The sequence below is a fragment of the Vipera berus genome (assembly GCF_964194415.1).
Source record: "Vipera berus genome assembly, chromosome: 6".
Lineage (NCBI taxonomy): Eukaryota > Metazoa > Chordata > Lepidosauria > Squamata > Viperidae > Vipera > Vipera berus.
This window is the reverse complement of record NC_138208.1, coordinates 91,810,513-91,831,943: the sequence shown is the minus strand read 5'-3', so window position 1 is coordinate 91,831,943 and position 21,431 is coordinate 91,810,513. Positions and strand designations below refer to the sequence as shown.

Here is a 21,431-nt window from a genome sequence, read left to right as displayed (position 1 = left end):
AGAAAGAAAGAATGGAAAAGCAGTCCTAGAGAAGCCCAAAGGAAGGCAGAAGGTCTGAAGATGCAGCCTGGATAGAACCACAGATAAGATTTATTTCTAATGAAATCAACACAATCGCTGTATTTTCAGTCTAACTCCGGGGTAGGCAACCTCGGCTCTTTTATGACTGATATGGACTTCAACTCCCAGAATTCCTGAGTCAGCATAGCTGAGTTGAAGTCCACGAGTCATAAAAGAGCCGAGGTTGCCTACCCCTGGTCTAACTGAAAGAAGCCACAGGTGCCACTGCAAACAGACTTTTTCCGCAATGTGTCCCATGTTCAAAATCCGAAGGGGAAGGAGGAAGAGCAGAAGGGAAAAGGGGGAAGAAAGGAGAGAAGGAGAAGTGGTGGAGAAGGGAGGAGAAGCAGGAGGAGGAGAAGGGAAGGATGAAGAGGAGGAGAAGGGGAAGGAGGAGACAGAGAAGGAGGAGGAGAAAAGGTAGGGGAGGAGGAGGAGAGAGGGAAGGAGGAGCAGAAGAAGGAGCTAGAAGGAATGGGGGCTGTTCACTTGTAAGGGAACAAGGGGGCTACTTTGCTTGACCTGCAAATTGAAGCCACTTTCCCATTCTTCTCCCCGGAATCTCCCGCATTGAGGGCCCTGTGCAGAGGCAGTGGGCTTCTCAGATAAACCCGGGTGTGTTTGTGCTATGGGATTCCTCAAAGAGAACGCCCAAAGATCAAAATAAACGTGGGGAAAGGTGCATGGACGGGGTGGTTGAAGGAAAGGCTGCAGACAGAAACACGACGGAGAGGTATGAAGATCGGGGTTGGTGCAAACTTGATTTAGTCCTCGATTTAGCTCTGTTTCCTCAGGTTTTCTCTGATCTCAGGTCCCTAATATCTTCAGCTGACTGTTTTTATTCCTTTTCTGTGCTTTGTATGATGCTGCTTAACTCCCCAAAGGGAAGGGAAGGTGGGGACATATATAAGATGAATATAGATCGTATGTATCTTTGCAACAGCCTTCTTTATTGAGTTATCTCATTTTCTCAAGTTGTGTAATATACTAACCCCCTCCTAGCCCCTCATCCCAAACCACCAGGATAGAAATTGACCAGGTTTGGATGTGTTGCTTATAAAGCTTTAGCTGATCTAGCTACACAGACATATGGATGGCCACCAGAGGGCAGTGAAGAGGCAGCTTCTTGTTACATTCTGCTGCCATCTAGGGGTTATTCAAATTTTGGCCCCTTTGAATGTTTGAATCTGCCAGAGACAGAAATAGGTGCGGGCTTGGAAGCAGAAGGGAGAAAATAAGAAGCTGTGTTAACTCCGGGACAGATTGTGAATAACCCTGGTTAACTCTGGGTTTCCTAACCAGAGACAAAACTACTCTACTCTACTCTACTCTACTCTACTCTACTCTACTCTACTCTACTCTACTCTACTCTATTCTATTCTATTCTATTCTATCCCATCTTTAGTTCTTCCTGGCTGAGATAGAGCAATTCTGCCATCCTCTGAAACCTCAATTCCTGCAAAGTTCCTCATCAACGCAAGACCTTTAAGAAAGCTTAGGGCCCCTAAAACCCCAAAATCAGGCCTGGGGGGGGATGGAGGGGGATAACTGAGTGACGCCCGGGGTCCTGGTCAGCGCCCTTCCCAGAGCCAGCCCAGCCTGGAATTCCTGGTCTGGACCTGTCCATGGTCCTGATCGTTCTGGCATCTGCCAGAGCCCAGAACAGCCCTGTCAGCATCTCTCTTCCATCCGCTTCTGATCTCTGATTTATTTCTTTACATATTTACATGACTGGCCATTTACCAAGGCATTCTGGCAGCGAACAAAGATTAAACACAGGAGCAAAGTCACCATCCATTACAGGGAGGGGAGGAAAAAAAGGAGCTGAGCCCTTTAAAAAAAACAACAACCCCCCCCCAAATAACTATGGAGATTCTCAGTCATCCAGGTCATGGTTGACCCAAAGGTGGCTTTTCAGTTCTTCAGAACTGAAGCAACTTCTTGGGCGAGAAGTGAAATGTCTTCAAGGAAAAAATAAAACCCAGTTGCCTTTTGAAAAAGCACATTTGAGAGCTCATTAGCCACCTGGCAGAGATCTCTGCATCCGTGTGGGGGCTTCATTGACACCCTGGCAGATTATCCAGGACCTTTTGAAAGGCCAGCAGTTTTGCAGTCGTGCCTAACTCAGGACAGAGGCTGTTCCACAAGACAGGCCCCATCAGGGACCTCCTTCCCGGGAGAGAGCAGTGAGACTTGGAGCAGGCCACCGCCTGGTTTTATGGGCAGGAACCCCCGGATTTCTCCCTCGCTGTTTCTCGACTCTGCAGTAAAAAGTTCAAACCAGAGGGGAAATGGATACTAACTCCAACTGACAACTAATTCTGGTCCAGGCTGACTTCCGTGGAAGCCTGTTGTGATGGAGAAAGCTACAACTGCCAAAAAAATCTCGCTCCTCCGTTCCTCAAGGAAGAGGATGTCAACCTTCCACTGCTGCAAAGTCTCTGACCTTCCGGGTCACCCATCCCTCTCCCCAACACACAACCTGGCTCTGAGAAGGAGACTCTGTCCAGAAAGGAATCCCCTTTCTCAGCAGGCTGCCTGCGATGGGCATCTTGGAACAGATGGCGGCTAATCAGTTCCACCATGTCATCCATTTGCTCCCTGATTTAGAGAGCTTGGTGCCAGGCCTTGGTGGTTCTGCCAGCCAAGTTGGCAGCTGAATCTCGTTTGGGCAGCTGCACCTGGACAGAAGAGAAGAGGCTGCAAGCAGTGGAGAGGTCAAGACCCCCGGTGGTCTTCTGAAGAATTATTTGCCGGGGGGGGGGGGGAGGTTGTTGAGAAGGTGGCGGGGAACGAATAGAATAGAATAGAAAATATGGAATGGAATGGAATGGAATAGCATAGCATAGCATAGAATGGAATAGAACAGAATGGAACGGAACGGAACAGAACAGACCTGGAAGGGATCCTGGAGGTCTTCTAGTCCAGCCCCCCGCTCAAGCAGGAGAACCTATACCATCTCAGACATGAGCTGCAGTGGGAGCCAGAAGAAGTCATTATTTATACCATGTATCTCAACCTTGGCCCTTCGAAGGTGGATGGACTTCAACTCCCAGAATTCCCCAGCCAGCAAAGCCGGCTGCAGAATTCTGGGAGTTGAAGTCTACCTATCTTCAAAGGGCTTCTGGGTGGGAGGCAGCCATGTCTGTAGTCCAGGGGCTCTAATGCAGGGTGTCCAACCTCAGCAACTTTAAGACTTGTGGACTTCGACTCCTCCCAGAAAGAGGACCAAGTGTCAACGCTGCTAACACTGGAAGTTCCTGCTCTGACAACTGATGAAAATGCAGCCCTTTTCGCTATTCCTTTAACATGCTTTTTCTGGCATTTAGAAATCAGGTGCAGTGTGTCGGGGGGGGGGGGAGGCGGGTTGGGACCTAAGCTCAGCTAGCCATAATAATAACGCTGCTGTGGGAAGTCAAGGACGAGCTGATAAAATTTTGGCGGGTTGGAGAGCTGGGGAGAAAGCCCGTGCTTGAAGCTAATTGGGGAACGTATTTTATGACAGCTTACTGGGGGTGGGAATTGTACTTTGTTACTTTGTATCTGGGGGAAGGGAATTTAGTTTTTGGGTTCAACTATGTAGTGCTGATACTTTGTTTCCCGAATAAAATGTTCTTTAAGGAAAACAATGCCTCGAAGTTCTTTGGATGGGTTTCACCTATCGGAACCATGACACCAGGAGGTGATGTTGGAAGTACTAGCCTTGTTTCCAGAGGGCACTTTAACCTCCCTCCCCCAATTCTTCTCTCCTTTTCTCACCATTCTCAGGGACGACTCACACCCTGGTCGGTACCTCTTTACTCTCCTACCATCAGGTAAGAGATACAGGAGTATAGCCAGCCGTACCAACAGGCTGAAGAACAGCTTTTATCCGTGGGCTGTTAGGCTCTTGGACGGGAAATAATTTTATAAAGTTTATGTATGATTGACTTGCGAGGCCGGTGTGTTGTGCAATTAGCTCACATGGTGTAATAAGATGGAGGGTTTGTGTCACTGTGAGTTGTGTGGGGGGGCACGAAGGGAAGCCAATCTCAACGTGTACAGGGTTGCACTTTGACAATAAAGGTTCATTCATCGCACCATCCAAAAATAGACCCCAAGACTCTGCCTTACAGATCTCACTGCCAAGATCACTGCACACAGCTCCCAGTTCTCCTGGTGAAAGGAAGGGGTCAAGTAAGGTCATAGACTAGAGCAGGGGTAGGCAACCGTGGCTCTTTGATGACTCGTGGACTTCAACTCCCAGAATTCCTGAGCCAGCACAGCTGAAGTCCACGAGTCATCAAAGAGCCATGGTTGCCTACCCCTGGACTAGATGATGGCCAGCATCCCACGAGGAAAGGATGGGGGATTTTAGGCAGCACTTTCAAAACTGAACCAGTTGTTCCATAGTTAACAGAATAACCACGTTGGGAGGGACCCTGGAGGTCTTCTAATCCAACCCCTTGCTCAAGCAGGCGACCCTGTGCCATTCTGGACAAACGGCTGTCCACGCTGGGCATCGCTACACTCCGGAAAAATGGGAGGCTTGAAAGCTAGCATGCTTTGGGGCTTCCCTTGTTGGCACCCCCAGGCAACGGGTCGACCATAAGCTCATCCGATGGGCTGGGCTTGCATCTAATGCGATGCCACGAAATGCCAGGCTGGTTAAAAATACGGCAGTTCTGCTTCCCAAAGGCCGCCGATGCAGCTGCTGCATATTTCCCTGGCGGATTCAGTACTTTGTGTGCTTTGGAGCCGGCACTGTGCAAACACGCATGCATGCATGCTGAGATGCCTGCATCCGCGCGCGCGTGTGTGTGTGTCAACAAGTCAAGATGGCAGTCCCAGCCTTGCAATCAAAATCCTGTCCCTCTCTGACAGATGCCTTGCGTTTGGGGAGGGCAGCAAAGCCCCCTCCCCGTGGCCTTCTGCAAGCTGAGGGAAACTTGCCAGCTGTTGCTCGCTGGAAATTTGTTTATTGTCAAGAGAAGCGGCTTGATGGGTTTTCGCTGCCTCTCCATGGGAACGGGCCTTTCTAGACCCTGGAGCAGGTTTCCTGCTCTCCTCTGAACTCCTTCAGAGGCCTGGCTCTGCTGTTACTGACCTGCGGAGGATAGATCTGGTGAGAGGCTGGGATGGCCCATAGCAAAAACGGCTAGAATCCAGTCCCTGCCCAGCAACCCTCTGGAAGATGAATAACAGAATAACAGAGTTGGGAGGGACCTTGGAGGTCATCTAGTCCAACCCCCTGCTGAGGCAGGGAACCCTCTCCCATTTCAGACAAACGGCTGTGCAATCTCTTCTTAAAAGCTTCCAGTGACGAAGCGCCCACAACCTCTGGAGGGAAGGAGTTCCACTGGTTAATTGTTCTAACAGTCAGGAAATTCCTCCTTAGTTCCAGGTTGCTTCTCTCCTTGGTTGGCTCCCATTCTTCGTTTCTTTTCCTGCCCTCTGGTGCTTTGGAGAATAAGTTGCCCCCCCCCCTTCTTTGGGGCAGCCCCTGAGAGATTGGAAGGCTGCTGTGATGGAGACTTTGGTTCCTCATCCCCCCCACTGGGAGGATTTCTTTGCCTTTCTCTTTCCCTTCCCCGTCACGGCCTGCTGTGTTTATTTTGTTCCTAGTCTTCACCAACAACTGAGAAGTCGCGCAGTCCGCCTGGGTGGTGGATTTATCGAGGTGCCCAAACAAGTATTTCATTTTCAGAAGGGATTTGGGGCCAGGAAGCAGACTGGGTGCAACCACGTGGATCACTACGCAAGACCAGGTGTCGGGTTTTTCCGCTGGTCCCTCAAGCGGGGCCTGGAGAAGCCTCCTCTCCGAGCCCAAACATGGCGTGGCGGTTGGTGGAGAAGCAGGTAGCGGGAGAAGCAGCTGAGGCCTCTGCTCCCCGTTTCTGGGTGCGGCAGGGAGGCTCTGCTCACGCTTTGAACGGTTTGATGTTCGCAAAGGGCTCTAGATGGGTCTGCCCTTGAAGAGTGTTTGGGACTCAGCTGTCCAGAATGTGGCAACCTAGGGGATTTTAGGCATACCAGAGGAATAATAATAATGATGATGATGATGATGATGATGATGATGATGATGATGATGATGATGATGATGATGATGATGTGAAGATCTTGTGGGACTTCCGAATACAGACAGATCGCCATTTGGAACACAACACGCCAGATATCACAGTCGTAGAGAACCGAAGCGTCCAGCTAATTGATATCACTGTACCGGGAGATGCCAGAGTCGAAGAAAAAGAACTGGGAAAAATTACGAAATACCGCGACCTGACCATCGAAACTGCGCGATTATGGATGAAACGCGTAACAGGGATACCCATTGTCATCGGGCACTGGGAACTATGTCCAAAAACTTTGCAAAACACATCAAGAAATTGCAGCTTCCCGCAGTAACTCCAGCAAAGCTACAAAAAAACTGCGCTACTCGGAACATCTTACATTTTAAGGAGATACCCGGTTGATACCTAGGATGCTGGCAGCAGCCCGTGTCAGCCATTGGTGCCAGTCAGTTTGAGTGTTCAGTTGACTGAGTTTCATGTTTCATGAATAAAAGCATCATCATCATCATCATCATCATCATCATCATCATCATCATAGAATTGGAAGTGACCTTGGAGGTCTTCTAGTCTAACCCCCTGCTCAGGCAGGAAACCCAATACCATTTCAGACAAATGGCTGTCCAGTCTCTTCTTAAAAACTTCCAGTGATGGAGCACCCATAACTTCTGGAGGCAAGATGTTCCACTGGTTAATTGTTCTCACTGTCAGAAAGTTTCTCCTTAGTTCCAAGTTGCTTCTCTCCTTGATTGGTTTCCATCCGTTGCTTCTTGTCCTGCCTTCGGGTGCTTTGGAGAAAAGCTTGATTGCCTCTTCTTTGGGGCAGCCCCTGAGATACTGGAAGACTGCTATCATGTCCCCCCTCGTTCTTCTCTTCATTAAACTAGACATAACCAATTCCAGAAACTGTTCCTTGTATGTTTTAGCCTCCAGTCCCCTGATCATCTTTGTTGCTCTTCTCTGTACCCTTTCTAGAGTCTCAACTTCTTTTTTACATCGTGGTGGCTAAAACAGGATGCAGCATTCCAAGTGTGGCCTTACCAAGGCCTTGTCAAGTGGTATTACTTGTGTAGCACCATGTATCTTATCCCAAAGGTGCTTTTTCCAAAAGGCAACTGGACTTCTGTTCTGAAGAAGCTTCCTAGATCAGAAGCGAAACGTTTTCAAGGAAAAAATACCCAAGAAAGTCAAGCTGCGTTTTGGAAACGCACCTTTGGGACAACTGTGACCTGGATGGTGGAGAATCTCCATAGACAGTTAACCACGGATCTCACTAGGCTTCCAGATGGAATTCAAGGCGCTTGTCCCCTTTGAAGTCCAAGTGGCACAGCGCCAGAAACCTGCAGGCTGTTTTCACCCAACGGTTTCTGCCCACCCCAGAGATCCAGCAGAGTGGAGGGCGATGCGCCAGGCTGTATCTGTGAACGAATGCCATTCTGCAGGATCTGGGAGATGCCACTTCTCCCGGTCTGCAGAACGCGCCCCTCCCCCTCCGGAGAACTGCAGGACCCCCCACCCTGCTGGCCGTGAAAGACCTGCGTCTTCCGTGGGGTTAGGCTGTTTGGGGAGCCCCACACATTTCTGAGTCTTTTCAGGTGACAGTATTGCAATTCCTCTTGGCTGTATTTTGCATGGCTTTATGTTGGTTTTCACGAATTGAGCTTTATGCATTGTTTGTTGATTGCCCAGGGTTACAAATTTTCAGCACAAATGAATAGATAAATGGATGAATAAATAATAGGACTCCGCTCCCTCCCATGGCAACATCTGCCATTACCCTGAGTCCTGCCCCCACCCCCAAGACCCTCTCCTCTCTTAAGGCTTCGAGACTAGGGAGGAACGCTCTGCTGAGCTTAGTCCAAGAAGGACCAATCAGACCGACATCCAACAGGGGCAGTTTAATGGTTCTAAAGGAACCACAAACAGACTCAAAGGAAAGGGCCCTACCTGCGCCTCCTCCCCCACCCACCCACATCAGGTGGCCTGCCTCTAACTCTGGGGGCTCGGCTGTGCTGACAGCCAGCTTCTGGAAGGAAGGGTCCTCTGATTTAAATTTGTAATTGTCTTAACCTGCTTCTATGCCGCCCAGGAGAGAGAGCGCGATTAAAGGGACGGAAGGGCAGGGGAAGAGAACGTCATCCGGTGCTCCTTTGCGCTCTGGTGAGATGGGTCCCGTGAGCCGCGCAGAGCGAAACCAAAAGGAATGCAAAATGCCCATCACCACTTGCAGAAGAATTCTGAGCTTGCAGAAGACCCCGTGCCCCCAAGGAAAGGGAAAGGAAGGAAGGAAGGAAGGAAGGAAGGAAGGAAGGAAGGAAGGAAGGAAGGAAGGAAGGAAAAAGCCAGTTACAGCCCAGCCTTCCAGGTGAGCCAGAAGACCATGACCCCCCACCCCGGGGTCCCCCAAAGAGTAACCCAGCCTCTTGCATGCTCCGATCCTCCCCCCAATGTCCCTCTGCAGTTTTTGTGGTAGCCCATCTGAGCCTCAGTGGGGCAGCCTTTGAACTGATCGTGCTGCTCTGCTCTTGCTTGCTCTGGTGGATCGGGCCCACTGCCTCCCCTGCCACCCAGGGAGGCTTCCTGCCCGACCACGGGGGGGGAGAAGGCAGAGGCCTCGGTGGCCAATGCAAAGCCGTGCGCCGAAGGGTGGGTTCCCCCAAGGGCCCACACCCTCAGAGCTACACGCGTTTCTCTGCTTCGTCACACTGCGTTCCCCAAACCCTGGCGTTGGAATGGACCTTAGAGGTCCTCTAGTCCACCCCTGGATGACCAGCCTCTGTTAGGAGACGCCAGGGAAGGAGAACACGTGACCTCGTGGGGCGGCTGACAGCTCATACAGACCGGAAGCTCCTCCAGATGACTGGTTTGAACCTGCTTCCTTGCAGTTCCTGTGTACTCAGCCCACTGTAAAGCAGTGAGTAAGCCACAACAATCATGGTTTACGTCAGCTGTGCACCTAGCCCGTAGACCTGGCTACCTCCCTGCTCGGATGTAAAACTGAGCTGCTCTCAGCTGAGATGCCTGGAAACCTCTCAGCCTGAGAAGGTCCGGAGGGGAGACGGGGCTGCCCCCTGACCCGGAAGGGCTCCTTCCACCCAGCGCCTGAGACACGCAGGAGTGCAACCGTCTCCACCCTGCCAGGTGCCCTTCCTTGTGAAGCCTCGCGGTCTGGCTCCAGCCAGGGGGGTTGCTAGAGAAACACCCAGCAGCCCCCCTTACCACTGCATTTCCCCTCCCTCGCTCAAAGATTGCACTGGGCAGGTTGCTGAAGGAGATGGAGGGGGGAGGGAAGGAAGAAGGAAAGAATGAGGGAGGGAGGGAGGGAAGGGAGAGAAGGAAAGAATGAGGAAGGGAGGGAGGGAGGGAGGAAGAAGGAAAGAATGTGGAAGAAAGGAGGGAGGGAGGAGGGAGGAAGGAGAGAATGAGGGAGGAAGGAAGGGAGGGAGGGAGGGAAGGGAGAGAAGGAAAGAATGAGGAAGGGAGGGAGGGAGGGAGGAGGGAGGAAGAAGGAAAGAATGAGGGAGGAAGGATGGGCAGCCCCATAGGGAGGCTCTCTTCTCTCCCAAATTCCCCCCTCTCCCCCCCCGCCTCAGAAGCACCCCCGGGGGTCCTGGAAGGGTCCCAGGAAGAGAGCGGGAGGAGCGGGCCTCCTGGGCCTTCAGAGGAGACGGAGCGGGACTGGCGGGCCCTCGCCTGCAGGGACGACACCCAGAAGGAGGCCCAGAGCTCCCCTCCGCTGCTCCTGGGCCAGGCGGGGCGCCTGGGAATGCCCCAGAAGAAGACCCCCCCCCGGGCCCAGCTGGCTGCTAGAAGAACTTTCTAAAGACGGGGAGCGGTCTAAGGGTGGAGCCCCGGGTGGGGGATGGGCGGCTTCCCATCCGTGCCCTGAGCAGACAGGGGGGGAGCCCTGCAATCCAATCCTGGGGTCCTCCAGCCCCCTCCCCAGTCAGGTCCAGACCCTCCCTCCCTCCCCCTCCCTTTGGGGTTTGCAGGCCTCCTTCTCCCCTCCCGGGCTGCGGAGCCACTCAATGCAAGCAGCCCCCCCCGTCTGGTCCCCATGGGAATCGGCAGGAGGGTTGAGCCCCTCAGCTCGGGGGAGAGGACCCCCACCCTGTTCAGATGCTCAGCCCATCTCCCCAAGCGGCCCTCGTGTCCCGCAATCGGCTGCCCCGGCCCGGAGCCCCTCGGAAAGTGGGTTTGGGGGCAGAGCCCAAGGAGGTCACCCAAGCGCTGCCAGAGGGGACGCTGGCCTACCTTGCAGGGTTTCCTTTGGGCAAAGCAGTGGAAACCCAGGACCCCCCCAAACTTCCCTGGGGAGGGTACTTTGACCTCTCATTCCCCTCTCGTTTCTTCTTCAAAAGCTCTGCACCGGGATGGGAAATCAGTGAGAAGCGGCCTCCGTCCAACTCCCCCCCCTTTCCCCCCCCAACGGTGACCGAGCCAAAACGTTCATTCAACCGCCTGGCGGGCCCAGCCGGGAGTTTTCCCCGTGGCAAAAATCAGCATGCTGAGACTTTGCCAAACCTCCCACGAACAAACGAAAAGGCCTCATCACGACCAACCGACCGACCGCAGAGGTCCAGGGACTGGGGGGGGCAGGGTGGAATTCCTGCCTGCATCCCCACAATTCCCCCATCCAGGTGGAGCAGCTGGGAAGCGGCGGCCCCCAGCCCTGCAGACCCCGGCCACGTTGCCCACCCCTCTGGGTTTTCTCCTCTGACGTTCAGCTTCTCAGCCCAGGCAGCTGATGAGTGAGCTGGGGAAAGGCAGGGGAGAGAGGTGGGCCGGAGGGACCCCCGGCTGGGCTCTGCGCTCTGCCTACTGCCCGCACCGGGAGGCTGGGAAGAAGGAGGGGCTGCAAGGTTGCTCCTGTCCTGGAATGAGACCCTCGCGCAGCCCCCAGGAGGCCTGAAGGCAGCACTCTCCTCCCAGAGCAAAACCGGGAGGGAGCCCAGGCGATTGGGCCCCCACCCAGCCTGGGGGCTTCAAGATTTTACTCTTCCCGTCCCATCGAGCAAGTCTCTCCTCCAGCGCTGGTTCCCGGGCCTTCTAAGGGTCTCTGCATTCCAGCCCAGAGCATTTGCTGGGCTGGTGGCAAGCTCACGCACGCACACACACAGCCTGTGAACAGCCTTGGCCCCACAGAACTGGGGCTCCAACTTCAGAAGAGACTGTATCTCGAACCCTCCCTGCCCCGAAGTTGACCCCCCCATTCCCCCGGAGCTCTGCTACCCCCATAGATGGCCAGCCCCACCGAGATGGGACTCCCCCAGGCGCGAAGGAAGCCAGAGCGATGAAAGCCCTCCCCAGACCCCCCACAGCAGGGGCGTCTTCCAGACCTCCAAAAGGCCAAGGGACCCCCGTGGCCCCCGATATAACCTGCAGACCTTATAACTGGAATTACAGAACCTCGCTCCAAATTCTAGGCCATTCCAGATCACAAAACCCATCGCTCTTGGCCAGCGTGTCCAGTTTCGCGGGAGCCTGGGTCGAGCGGGTGCAGCTGCCCCTTCTCAGACTCCTCTCCAGCTTCAAGAAACAGCCTGCCCCCTCCTTTCGGGAAAGACCCCCGGGGGCCCTTAGGCACCCACCCCGCCCCGCTTCAGCCTGCCGGGCTCTCCCCTCCCACCTCGGCTGCTCTAGCCTGCCCGTGGCTGCCAAAACCCCCAGCAAGCAGCAAGGTCTTTTACCCGGGGATAAGCCCCCCCCCACAATTTGTGGCTAGGGCAGCTGTTCCAAGATGCTCTCTCTCCCCCCCCCACATGCTTCCCAACTCTGGGGGCGGGAGGGGCATCCTCCGCCCGCCTTCAGGACCATCCCAGCCTCTGCAGAATTGAGGGAGGGAGGCGGGAATCCCGGGGGGGGGGCTGCTGCGCCCCCTCCCCCACCCCAGGACTGCAATTGCGTAAAAGTTTAGCCAGCGGCCATTCCACGGGCAGCCGAGCGGGGGGGGGCTGCGGCCGGTCGCCCCCTCCCTCCCTCCCTCCCTCCCCCGGGCAGGGGACCCGCGCCCAGCCGCTCTTCCGGGGCGCCCGCCCGACTCACCGTTTGCTGGAGGTCGGGGACGCCGATGCGCACGAGCAGGGCCTGGGGCGCGGGCTGGTCCATCCGCCCTGGCGGGGGAGAGGCCGGCGCCTGGCAGGAGGAAGGGCCGGGGCCGGCGGGGGCGGCGGCGGGCGGCGTGAGGGGGGCATCCAGGGTCTCCTCGCCGAGGCTGCCTCCTGCCGCGCTCGCCCCGGGCTCGCCGTTCGCCACGCCGGGCGGCGGCGGCGGCTGCTGCTGCTGCTGGCCGCGATGCGGAGACTGCTCTTCTTCCTCCTCCTCCTCCTCTTCCTCCTCCTCCTCTTCCTCCTCGTCCTCCTCCTCCTCCTCGTCCTGCTGCTGCTGCCGCTGCCTCCGCCGCCGCTGCTGCTCCGGAGACTCATGTCTGCCGCTGGCTGGGCTGCGAGGCATGCTCCGGGCGCCGGGGACGCGGGTCTGTGCGCGCGCGTGAGAACGGGCCGGGGGGGGGAGCGCGGGCCAGGGGCAGGGCGGCTAGCGGGCGCGCATCGGGCCCGGGGGACCTGCCGGCGGGAGGGGGCTGCAGAGGGGCCAGCGGAGAGAGCGGGGGTGGGGTGGGGGGCAGGGAGCGCAGGGTTACGGGGGGGGGTCCATTCCGAGCCCAGAGATTGGAGAGAAAGGGGGGGGGTTGGAGACGGAGGGAGGGAGGGAGGGAGAGAGAGAGAGAGAGAGAGATATTTAATACTGGTCAATGACCTCAAAACACCCCCCAAAACTTTTCAGAAGTCCCAACCCCCCCCCCTCCAAAGGGAAAAACTGGTCTGGGTCCCAACTCTTTCCCTTTCTCCTGCCCCAAAGACCCTCTACGGCCCCTCCTCCCAGGGCCATGAAGAGTCCTGCTTAGGTGCCTTAGGTTCCCCCAGCCGCTTCTGGGACTCTCTTTCCTTAACCAACGGCAAGAGCTCCCACACCACTTTCCCCTCCCCCCCCTCATTGCAGTGAGGACCTCTTTCACCTGAGCATATGCTGAGGGCTTAACTGGGCCCTTGGGCAGCCTTGGCGTTGGACTAGAAGACCTCCAAGGTCCCGTCCAACCGTATTATTCTATATTCCTGTGCCATCGCCCAGGGCATCCACACCACCCACCCTCCTCGGTTCTGACATCTCCAACTCCAGGGCCCTTTTATTGCTCAGAGGGATGGGTCGGGGTCTCCTTTTGCAAGCTATTCAGGCTCACCGAGAAAGAACAAGCCAGCTTTTTTTTTACACCCAACTACCTTTGTTGTATGAGTAATGTTGCATGTTGGCTTCTTGGTTAGATTTACAGCCTGGTGGGTTCCCTACCCACCCACCCACCCAGGAGCTCATGGAAAACCCTCTGACCCCCCCCCCTCTAATATTGTGACCATCTCCGCCAGGCCAAGCTTTGTCCCCCTTGGGCTTGGCATGGCCACCCACCCAGCCATCCCGGCTTCTAAGAAAGGAGAACATCTGACACGGGGGGGGGTCCCTGGCGCCCTCTGAGCTTGGCGTTTCTCTTGCAGGCGCCTCGTGACCCAAATTAGGTAGCATCATCAGCACTGTTACCTCTAGTGCTGCCTAGTTTGGGACATGAAACATTGCAGGAAAACAGCCAAGCTTGGAGAGCACCGAGGACCCCTCCGTCTAAGCCATGGTTTGTAGCTCAGCACAACGGTAGCTTACTTATTTTATTTATTTATTTATTTATTTATTTAATTTAATTCGTATACCGCCCTTCTCTCGAAGGACTCAGGGCGGTGTACAGGGCAATAAATACCAAAAGTACAAAATACAAAAATTAAGAACAAATTAAACAATTGTGCCCAAATACAATAAATTAATTAAAAACAATAATTAAAACCCCAAACCCATCAGACCAGGCCGGCTTGTTCAAATAAATAAGTTTTTAGATCATGTCGGAAGGAGCGAAGGTCGGGAGCCATCCGGAGCTCAACCGGCAAACGGTTCCACAATTCCGGCGCGCCCACAGAGAACGCCCTCCCCCTGGGGGGTCACCAGTTGGCATTCTCTGACCGGTGGCACCCTGAGGAGGCCCTCTCTGTGGGAGCGCACTGGACGGAGGGAAGTTGACGCCGGCCGCAGGTGCTCCCTTAGGTACTCCGGACCCATGCCATGTAGGGCTTTATAGGTCATCACCAGCAACTTTATAGGTCATCACCAGCACTTAACCAACTTTAGCTGCCCAGAACCCCTCCTTAGGCTTAAAAGTAGGCCAGCCTCCACCGCGCCCAGGAGCCCCGCTGGGTAATTCCCAGCACACGCCAAGCGCCTTGGCAGGCACGGTGCCCGCCCAGAGAAGCCGCTTTTCAGGCGCACGCTTGCTCAGCCGTAAACCCCGCTGAAATTACATCCCGGGAATAAATCTGCCTGGGTCAAGCCACCGGCTCGGATAGAAATACCCGGCCTTTGTCAGTTCTCCTTGGCATTATTATTCCTTTCTCCTTTAATCCTCAGCTGATTATTTATTTCAGTAAAAGGCCACCCCCACCCCCACCAAAGAAATGTGTGGGGAAAAAGGTGAAAGGTAAGGAAAGGAAGATTTAGGGAGAGAAGTATTGTTTGTGTTGCTAACAAGCTGCGTAGGGATTATATTTGTGCTCATGTATTATTAATTCAATTTATACTCAAAGCTATATCTAAGGAATTAAGTATATGCATCAAACCATCCGGCTCGCTTTTCTTTAGCAATATAACAACAGGTTTAAAAGTGTTTTTTTCCACAAAGTATCTCTCCCCCCCTCCCCACTTTTCTTCACAACGATGCAATAAAACTGCACCGTGTGGATGCGCCAGGCAGATGTTTTGGCAACTCCAGCAGCCAAAGCGCGGCTTATGCTCTCAGTCCACATTCACAGGGATGTCAGGCTTAATAGAGTCACCGCAGCCGATTTTCGTCAACTGCTGAACTGTAAAGAGTCCAAAATGGACGAGCGCCACAAATTTCATTTTAAGCTGTTTTTTTAGCATGTTGTCAAAACACAACCGTCAACACACCTTTCGCTTCAGTTCAGAAGAGAAGAAGCTTCTTGGATGAGGAGCGAAACGTTTTCAAGGGAAAAAACCAAGAAGCTCCAGTCGCCTTTTGGGATGACCATGGCCTGGACGACGGAGGCTCCCCACAGACACACACACAGACACACACACAGACACACACACACACACACAACCAAGGACACAGTTCCGGGCCCCAGAGACTGCCTGCCTGGATTGACATGGGTCAGGAGAGGGCAGGGCATCGTTCCCAAGACCCTTGGGGAGTTTATACAGATCCTGTGCCTTACGGGTAGTTCTTGACTTACAATTGAGCCCAGAATTTCTGTCATTAAGTGAGAGTTGTTAAGTGAGTTTTGCCCCATTTTGCAACTTTTCTTGCCGCAGTTGTTAAGCGGATCGCTACAGTTAGTCACAGGTCTAAGTGAATCCGGCTCCCCCATGGACTTTGTTTGTCAGAAGGTCGCAAAAGTTGATCACCTGACCCCGGGCAAATGCGACCGTCAAAAATACGAGCCAGTTGCCAAGCGTCTGAATTTGGATCATGTGGCCACAGGGATGCGGCAACGGACATAAGTCACTTTTACCAGTGCCGCTGTAACTGCAAAAGTCACTAAAACATACGAAGAACGGCTGCGGGACTTGGGTCTGGCCAGCCTAAAGCAGAAGAAGAAATGGGGGAGACAGGATAGCAGCGCTCCAGTATCTGAGGGGCTGCCACAAAGAGGAGGGGGTCACATTGTTCACCAAAGTACCAGAGGGAAGGACGAGAAACAATGGGTGGAAACTGAGCAAAGAGAGAAGCAACCTGGAATTAAGGAGAAACTTCCTGACAGTGAGGATAAATAACCAGTGGAAGAGAAGTCACCTTCAGAAATCGTGGGTGCTCCATCACTGGAGGTTTTTAAGAAGAGGCTGGACAGTCACTTGTCTGAAATGGTATAGATTCTCCTGCTTGAGCAGGGGGCTGGACTAGAAGACCTCCAAGGTCCCTTCCAGCTCTGCTCTATTCTATTATTCTATTCTATTCTATTCTATTCTATTCTATTCTGTTCTGTTCTGTTCTGTTCTATTCTGTTCTGTTCTGTTCTGTTCTGTTCTGTTCTATTTTCTATTCTATTCTATTGTAATATTCCATTCCATTCCATTCCATTCCATATTCTATTCTATTCTATTCTATTCTATTCCATTCCATTCCATTCCATTCCATTCCATTCCATTCCATTCCATTCCATTCCATTCCATTCCATATTCTATTCTATTCTATTCTATTCTATTCTATTCTATTCTATTCTATTCTATTCCATTCCATTCCATTCCATTCCATTCCATTCCATTCTATTCTATTCTTCTATTCTATTCTATTCTATTCTATTCTATTCTATTCTATTCTATTCTATTCTATTCTATTCTATTCCATTCCATTCCATTCCATTCCATTCCATTCCATTCCATTCCATTCCCTACCATTCCATTCTGTTCTGTTCTGTTCTGTTCTATTCTGTTCTGTTCTGTTCTATTTTCTATTCTATTCTATTGTAATATTCCATTCCATTCCATTCCATTCCATTCTATTCTATTCCATTCCATTCCATTCCATATTCTATTCTATTCTATTCTATTCTATTCTATTCTATTCTATTCTATTCTATTCTATTCTTCTATTCTATTCTATTCTATTCTATTCTATTCTATTCTATTCTATTCTATTCCATTCCATTCCATATTCTATTCTATTCTATTCTATTCTATTCTATTCTATTCTATTCTATTCTATTCTATTCTATTCTATTCTATTCTATTCTATTCTATTCTATTCTATTCCATTCCATTCCATTCCATTCCATTCCATTCCATATTCTATTCTATTCTATTCTATTCTATTCTATTCTATTCTATTCTATTCTATTCTATTCTATTCTATTCTATTCTATTCTATTCTATTCTATTCTATTCTTCTATTCTGTTCTGTTCTATTCTATTCTATTCTATTCCATTCCATTCCATTCCATTCCATTCCATTCCATTCTATTCTATTCTATTCTTCTATTCTATTCTATTCTGTTCTGTTCTGTTCTGTTCCGTTCCGTTCCGTTCCGTTCCGTTCTGTTCTATTCTGTTCTGTTCTGTTCTGTTCTATTTTCTATTCTATTCTATTGTAATATTCCATTCCATTCCATTCCATTCCATTCCATTCTATTCTATTCTATTCTATTCCATTCTATTCTATTCCATTCCATTCCATTCCATATTCTATTCTATTCTATTCTATTCTATTCTATTCTATTCTATTCTATTCTATTCTATTCTATTCTATTCTATTCTATTCTATTCTTTTCCATTCTATTCTATTCCATTCCGTTCCGTTCCGTTCCGTTCCGTTCCGTTCCGTTCTGTTCTGTTCTATTCTGTTCTGTTCTGTTCTATTTTCTATTCTATTCTATTGTAATATTCCATTCCATTCCATTCCATTCCATTCCATTCCATTCCATTCCATTCCATTCCATTCTATTCTATTCCATTCCATTCCATTCCATTCCATTCCATATTCTCTTCTCTTCTCTTCTCTTCTCTTCTCTTCTCTTCTATTCCATTCCATTCCATTCCATTCCATATTCTATTCTATTCTATTCTATTCTATTCTATTCTATTCTATTCTATTATTCTATTCTATTCTATTCTATTCTATTCTATTCCATTCCATTCCATTCCATTCCATTCCATTCTATTCTATTCCATTCCATTCCATTCCATTCCATTCCATATTCTATTCTATTCTATTCTATTCTATTCTATTCTATTCTATTCTATTCTATTCTATTCTATTCTATTCTATTCTATTCTATTCTATTCTATTCTATTCTATTCTATTCCATTCCATTCCATTCCATATTCTATTCTATTCTATTCTATTCTATTCTATTCTATTCTATTCTATTCTATTCTATTCTATTCTATTCTATTCTATTCTATTCTATATTTTCTATTCTATTCTGTCTTTAGCCTGTTATTAGATTTTTTTGTGCAAAGAAGATACTTCCTGTTTTTTAGATCTAAAATTCCTTCTGAATGAAAGCAACTTGTTAGAATAGAATTAGAATAGAATAGAGCTGGAAGGGACCTTGGAGGTCTTCTAGTCCAGCCCCCTGCTCAAGCAGGAAACCCTATACCATTTCAGGCAAATGGCTGTCCATTCTCTTCTTAAAAACCTCCAGTGTTGGAGCATCCACCGCATCTGGAGGCAGGTTGTTCCGCTGGTTAATTGTTCTGACTGTCAGGAAGTTTCTCTTCAATTCCAGGTTGCTTCTCTCCTTGATGAGTTTCCATCCGTTGCTTCTTGTCTTCTGGTGCTTTGGAGAATAAATTGATCCCTTCCTCTTTGCGGCAGTGAAACACTGCAATCCTGTCTCCCCTGCTCCTTTGGCACTTTAAAAACAGCAGTCAGTTCTTCAAGTGGGCAGGAAAGGTTGGTGAGGGGAAGGAGAGACAGCATGGGAGTATTTTATTTATTTTTATTTATTTTATTAGATTTATATACCGCCCTTTCCCGAAGGACTCAGGGCGGTAAATGACATTTTTCAGAGGTTCTGTCCAAGGCAAGTTTTTATCGGAGAGATCCCTACCTCCCATGGGAGAATCTGTTAAGAAACGGCAAATGTGGATTTATGAACATGAGCAATGGAAAAAGACCTACTTTCTTTGGATCGTTCAGTCCAATCCAGACATGGTCTTTCTATTCTATTCTATTCTATTCTATTCTATTCTATTCTATTCTATTCTATTCTATTCTATTCTATTCTATTCTATTCTATTCTATTCTATTCTATTCTATTCTATTCTATTCCATTCCATTCTAAATGAACGCACTTGGTGCACATGGGCATCTCCTTCAGACGGCATCCGTCATGCGCCTGGTCTAGGAGACCCGACCTGGCACCTCAGGGCTCAAAGGGGCATCATGATCTGAAGCCACCTGCCCAGCCTGCCTGCCAAGGACCAGGGCAGCCCCCACCCAAGGGTGCCCTCCAGGGCGGTTGGGGACGGCTGGCGGGACAGAGCGATGGTGGGCACCAAAGGAGGCGGAAAGGGGGAGCCAATCGACGGGCAACTTACAACCGTTCATTTAGCGACCGTTCGAAGTTACAACGGCACTGAAAAAAGCGACTTATGACCGTTTTTCACCCTTACGACCGTTGCAGCCTCTCCGTGGTCACGTGATCAAAATTTGGAAGTTGGCAACTGACTCACCTTTATGACGGTCGCAGCAATCCCCTTTTGCGGCCTTCTGACAAGCAAAGTCAATGGGGGAAGCCAGACTCACTTAACAGCCAGGTTACTAACTTAACGACTGCAGGGGTTCACTTAACAACCGTGGCAAGGAAGGTCGTAAAACGGGGCAAAATTCACTTACCAAATGTCTCACTTAGCAACAGGAATTTGGGGCACAACTGGGGTTCTACGTTGGGGACTGCCTGTACTTGGAGACCCTCCAAGCGGGGGAGGGGGAAGGGAGGAGGGCAGGTCCTTTGGGATCCCCCCCCCCCGCCTGGGATTTGGTGGCTCCTGCTGCAGTCAGACTAAGATGGATTAGCAATGCTGGCTAGCTTATTAATTTGTGATAAGCACACGCCAATCATTCTGAGCAGTGACTCTCTGAACATTCACAATGCCATCCTGGCGGGGCGAAGTGGGTCAGTTCCCACACAGAACAGGATTTGGGGTGTCGTAGTCCCCCTCGAAAGGAGGGCAGGTGCCGGGGACCTCCGGGGGAATGCCAGCGCTTGTTTCCCCCCCGTTGTTTAACATTTCAGGTTGCCCCCCCCCCAGCCCTGGAATTAGCAGGTTGCATTCCCCCCAAACGTTCATCCAGGTCAGAGAAAGGTCTGACAGCTGCACTTGCAAGACGAGACGCTGAAGGTTAATTCGGGCTACTTCTCTGCAGCTTATTGTGAGGCCCCCACCCAGGAGAGTAAGAGAGCTTACGCTTCAGCGTGTCGCATCAACCCAGAAAATGGGCTAATTCAGTAATGAGGTTAAGTGTGCTGGGCAAGTAGAGATTACAAGATTACAAAATGGCCAACTTTTAATTATGTGAAACAGCCGTTGCCTTTGTTCCCCCCTCCCCCCACTCTTCTCCAGTTGTGTCTGTAACTGCACAGACCTCTTGGGGCTGGGACCAGCTCCTATACCTGTGCCAGGTGTGTGCAGAGAGCAGGAGGAGGAGGAGGAGGAGGAACCTAAATGCATCAGGAATGTAAATTGTGGGCGTGAATCTCTACAAATTCAGGATAGTGTGTATTTTAAACAAATCAGACCTCTAGTAGATGGCAAAGTAGGAGAGAAGCATTGGTCTAATGAAGAGAAGGATCAGGGCTGACAGTCTTCCAGTATTTGAGGGGCTGCCACACCTGAAGGCAGGACAAGAAGCAAAGGATGGAAACCAATCAAGGAGAGAAGCAACCTGGAATTAAGGAGAAGAAAGAGGAGGAGGAGGAGGAGGAGGAGGACCAAGGCCAGTGATCATGGATGTCGCTGAAATGGTATAGGGTTTCCTGCCTGAGCAGGGGGTTGGATTAGATGACCTCCAAGGTCCCTTCCAACTTTATTATTATTATTATAAAACTTTTATTCATAAAACATGAAACTCAGACAACTGGACGCTCAAATTGACTGACACTAATGGTTGACACGGGTTGCTGGCAGCATCCTAGGTATCCACCGGGTATCTCCTTAAAATGTAAGATGTTCCGAGTAGCGCACGTTTTTGTAGCTTTGCTGGAGTTATTGTGGGAAGCTGCAATTTCTTGATGTGTTTTGCAAAGTTTTTGGACCTAGTTCCCAGTGCCCCGATGACAATGGGTATCACTGTTACACGTTTCATCCATAATCGTGCAGTTTCGATGGCCAGGTCGCGGTATTTCGTAATTTTTTCCAGTTCTTTTTCTTCGACTCTGGCATCTCCTGGTACAGCGATATCAATCAGCCGTACGCTTCGGTTCTCTATGGCTGCGATATCTGGCGTGTTGTGTTCCAAATGGCGATCTGTCTGTATTCGGAAGTCCCACAAGATCTTCACCCTCTCATTCTCGACTTTTTCCACCCTATGTTCCCACGACTTTTCGGACGCAGGCAAGTCGTATTTTTTACACAATGCCCAGTGGATTAGTTTAGCAACTTGGTCATGTCTAGCTTTGTAATCAGTTTGCGCGATTTTGCTGCACTCACATATTAAATGTGAAACAGTTTCAACTTTGTCGTTGCAAAGTCGGCAATTTGGATTGTCAGTAGATT

At 50.8% G+C, this 21,431-nt stretch overlaps 1 protein-coding gene across 1 annotated transcript in view; it reads right to left on the bottom strand.

Moving 5' to 3' along the window:
- SHANK3 (SH3 and multiple ankyrin repeat domains 3) overlaps positions 1–21,431 on the bottom strand; it is a gene marked incomplete at both ends in the record, with an annotated part of 518,002 nt that overhangs the window by 172,622 nt on the left and 323,949 nt on the right. Inside the window, one exon of the mRNA XM_081330688.1 lies at positions 12,153–12,488. Coding sequence (XP_081186814.1) covers positions 12,153–12,488 — 336 coding nt within the window. The remainder of the gene's footprint in view (positions 1–12,152; positions 12,489–21,431) is intronic.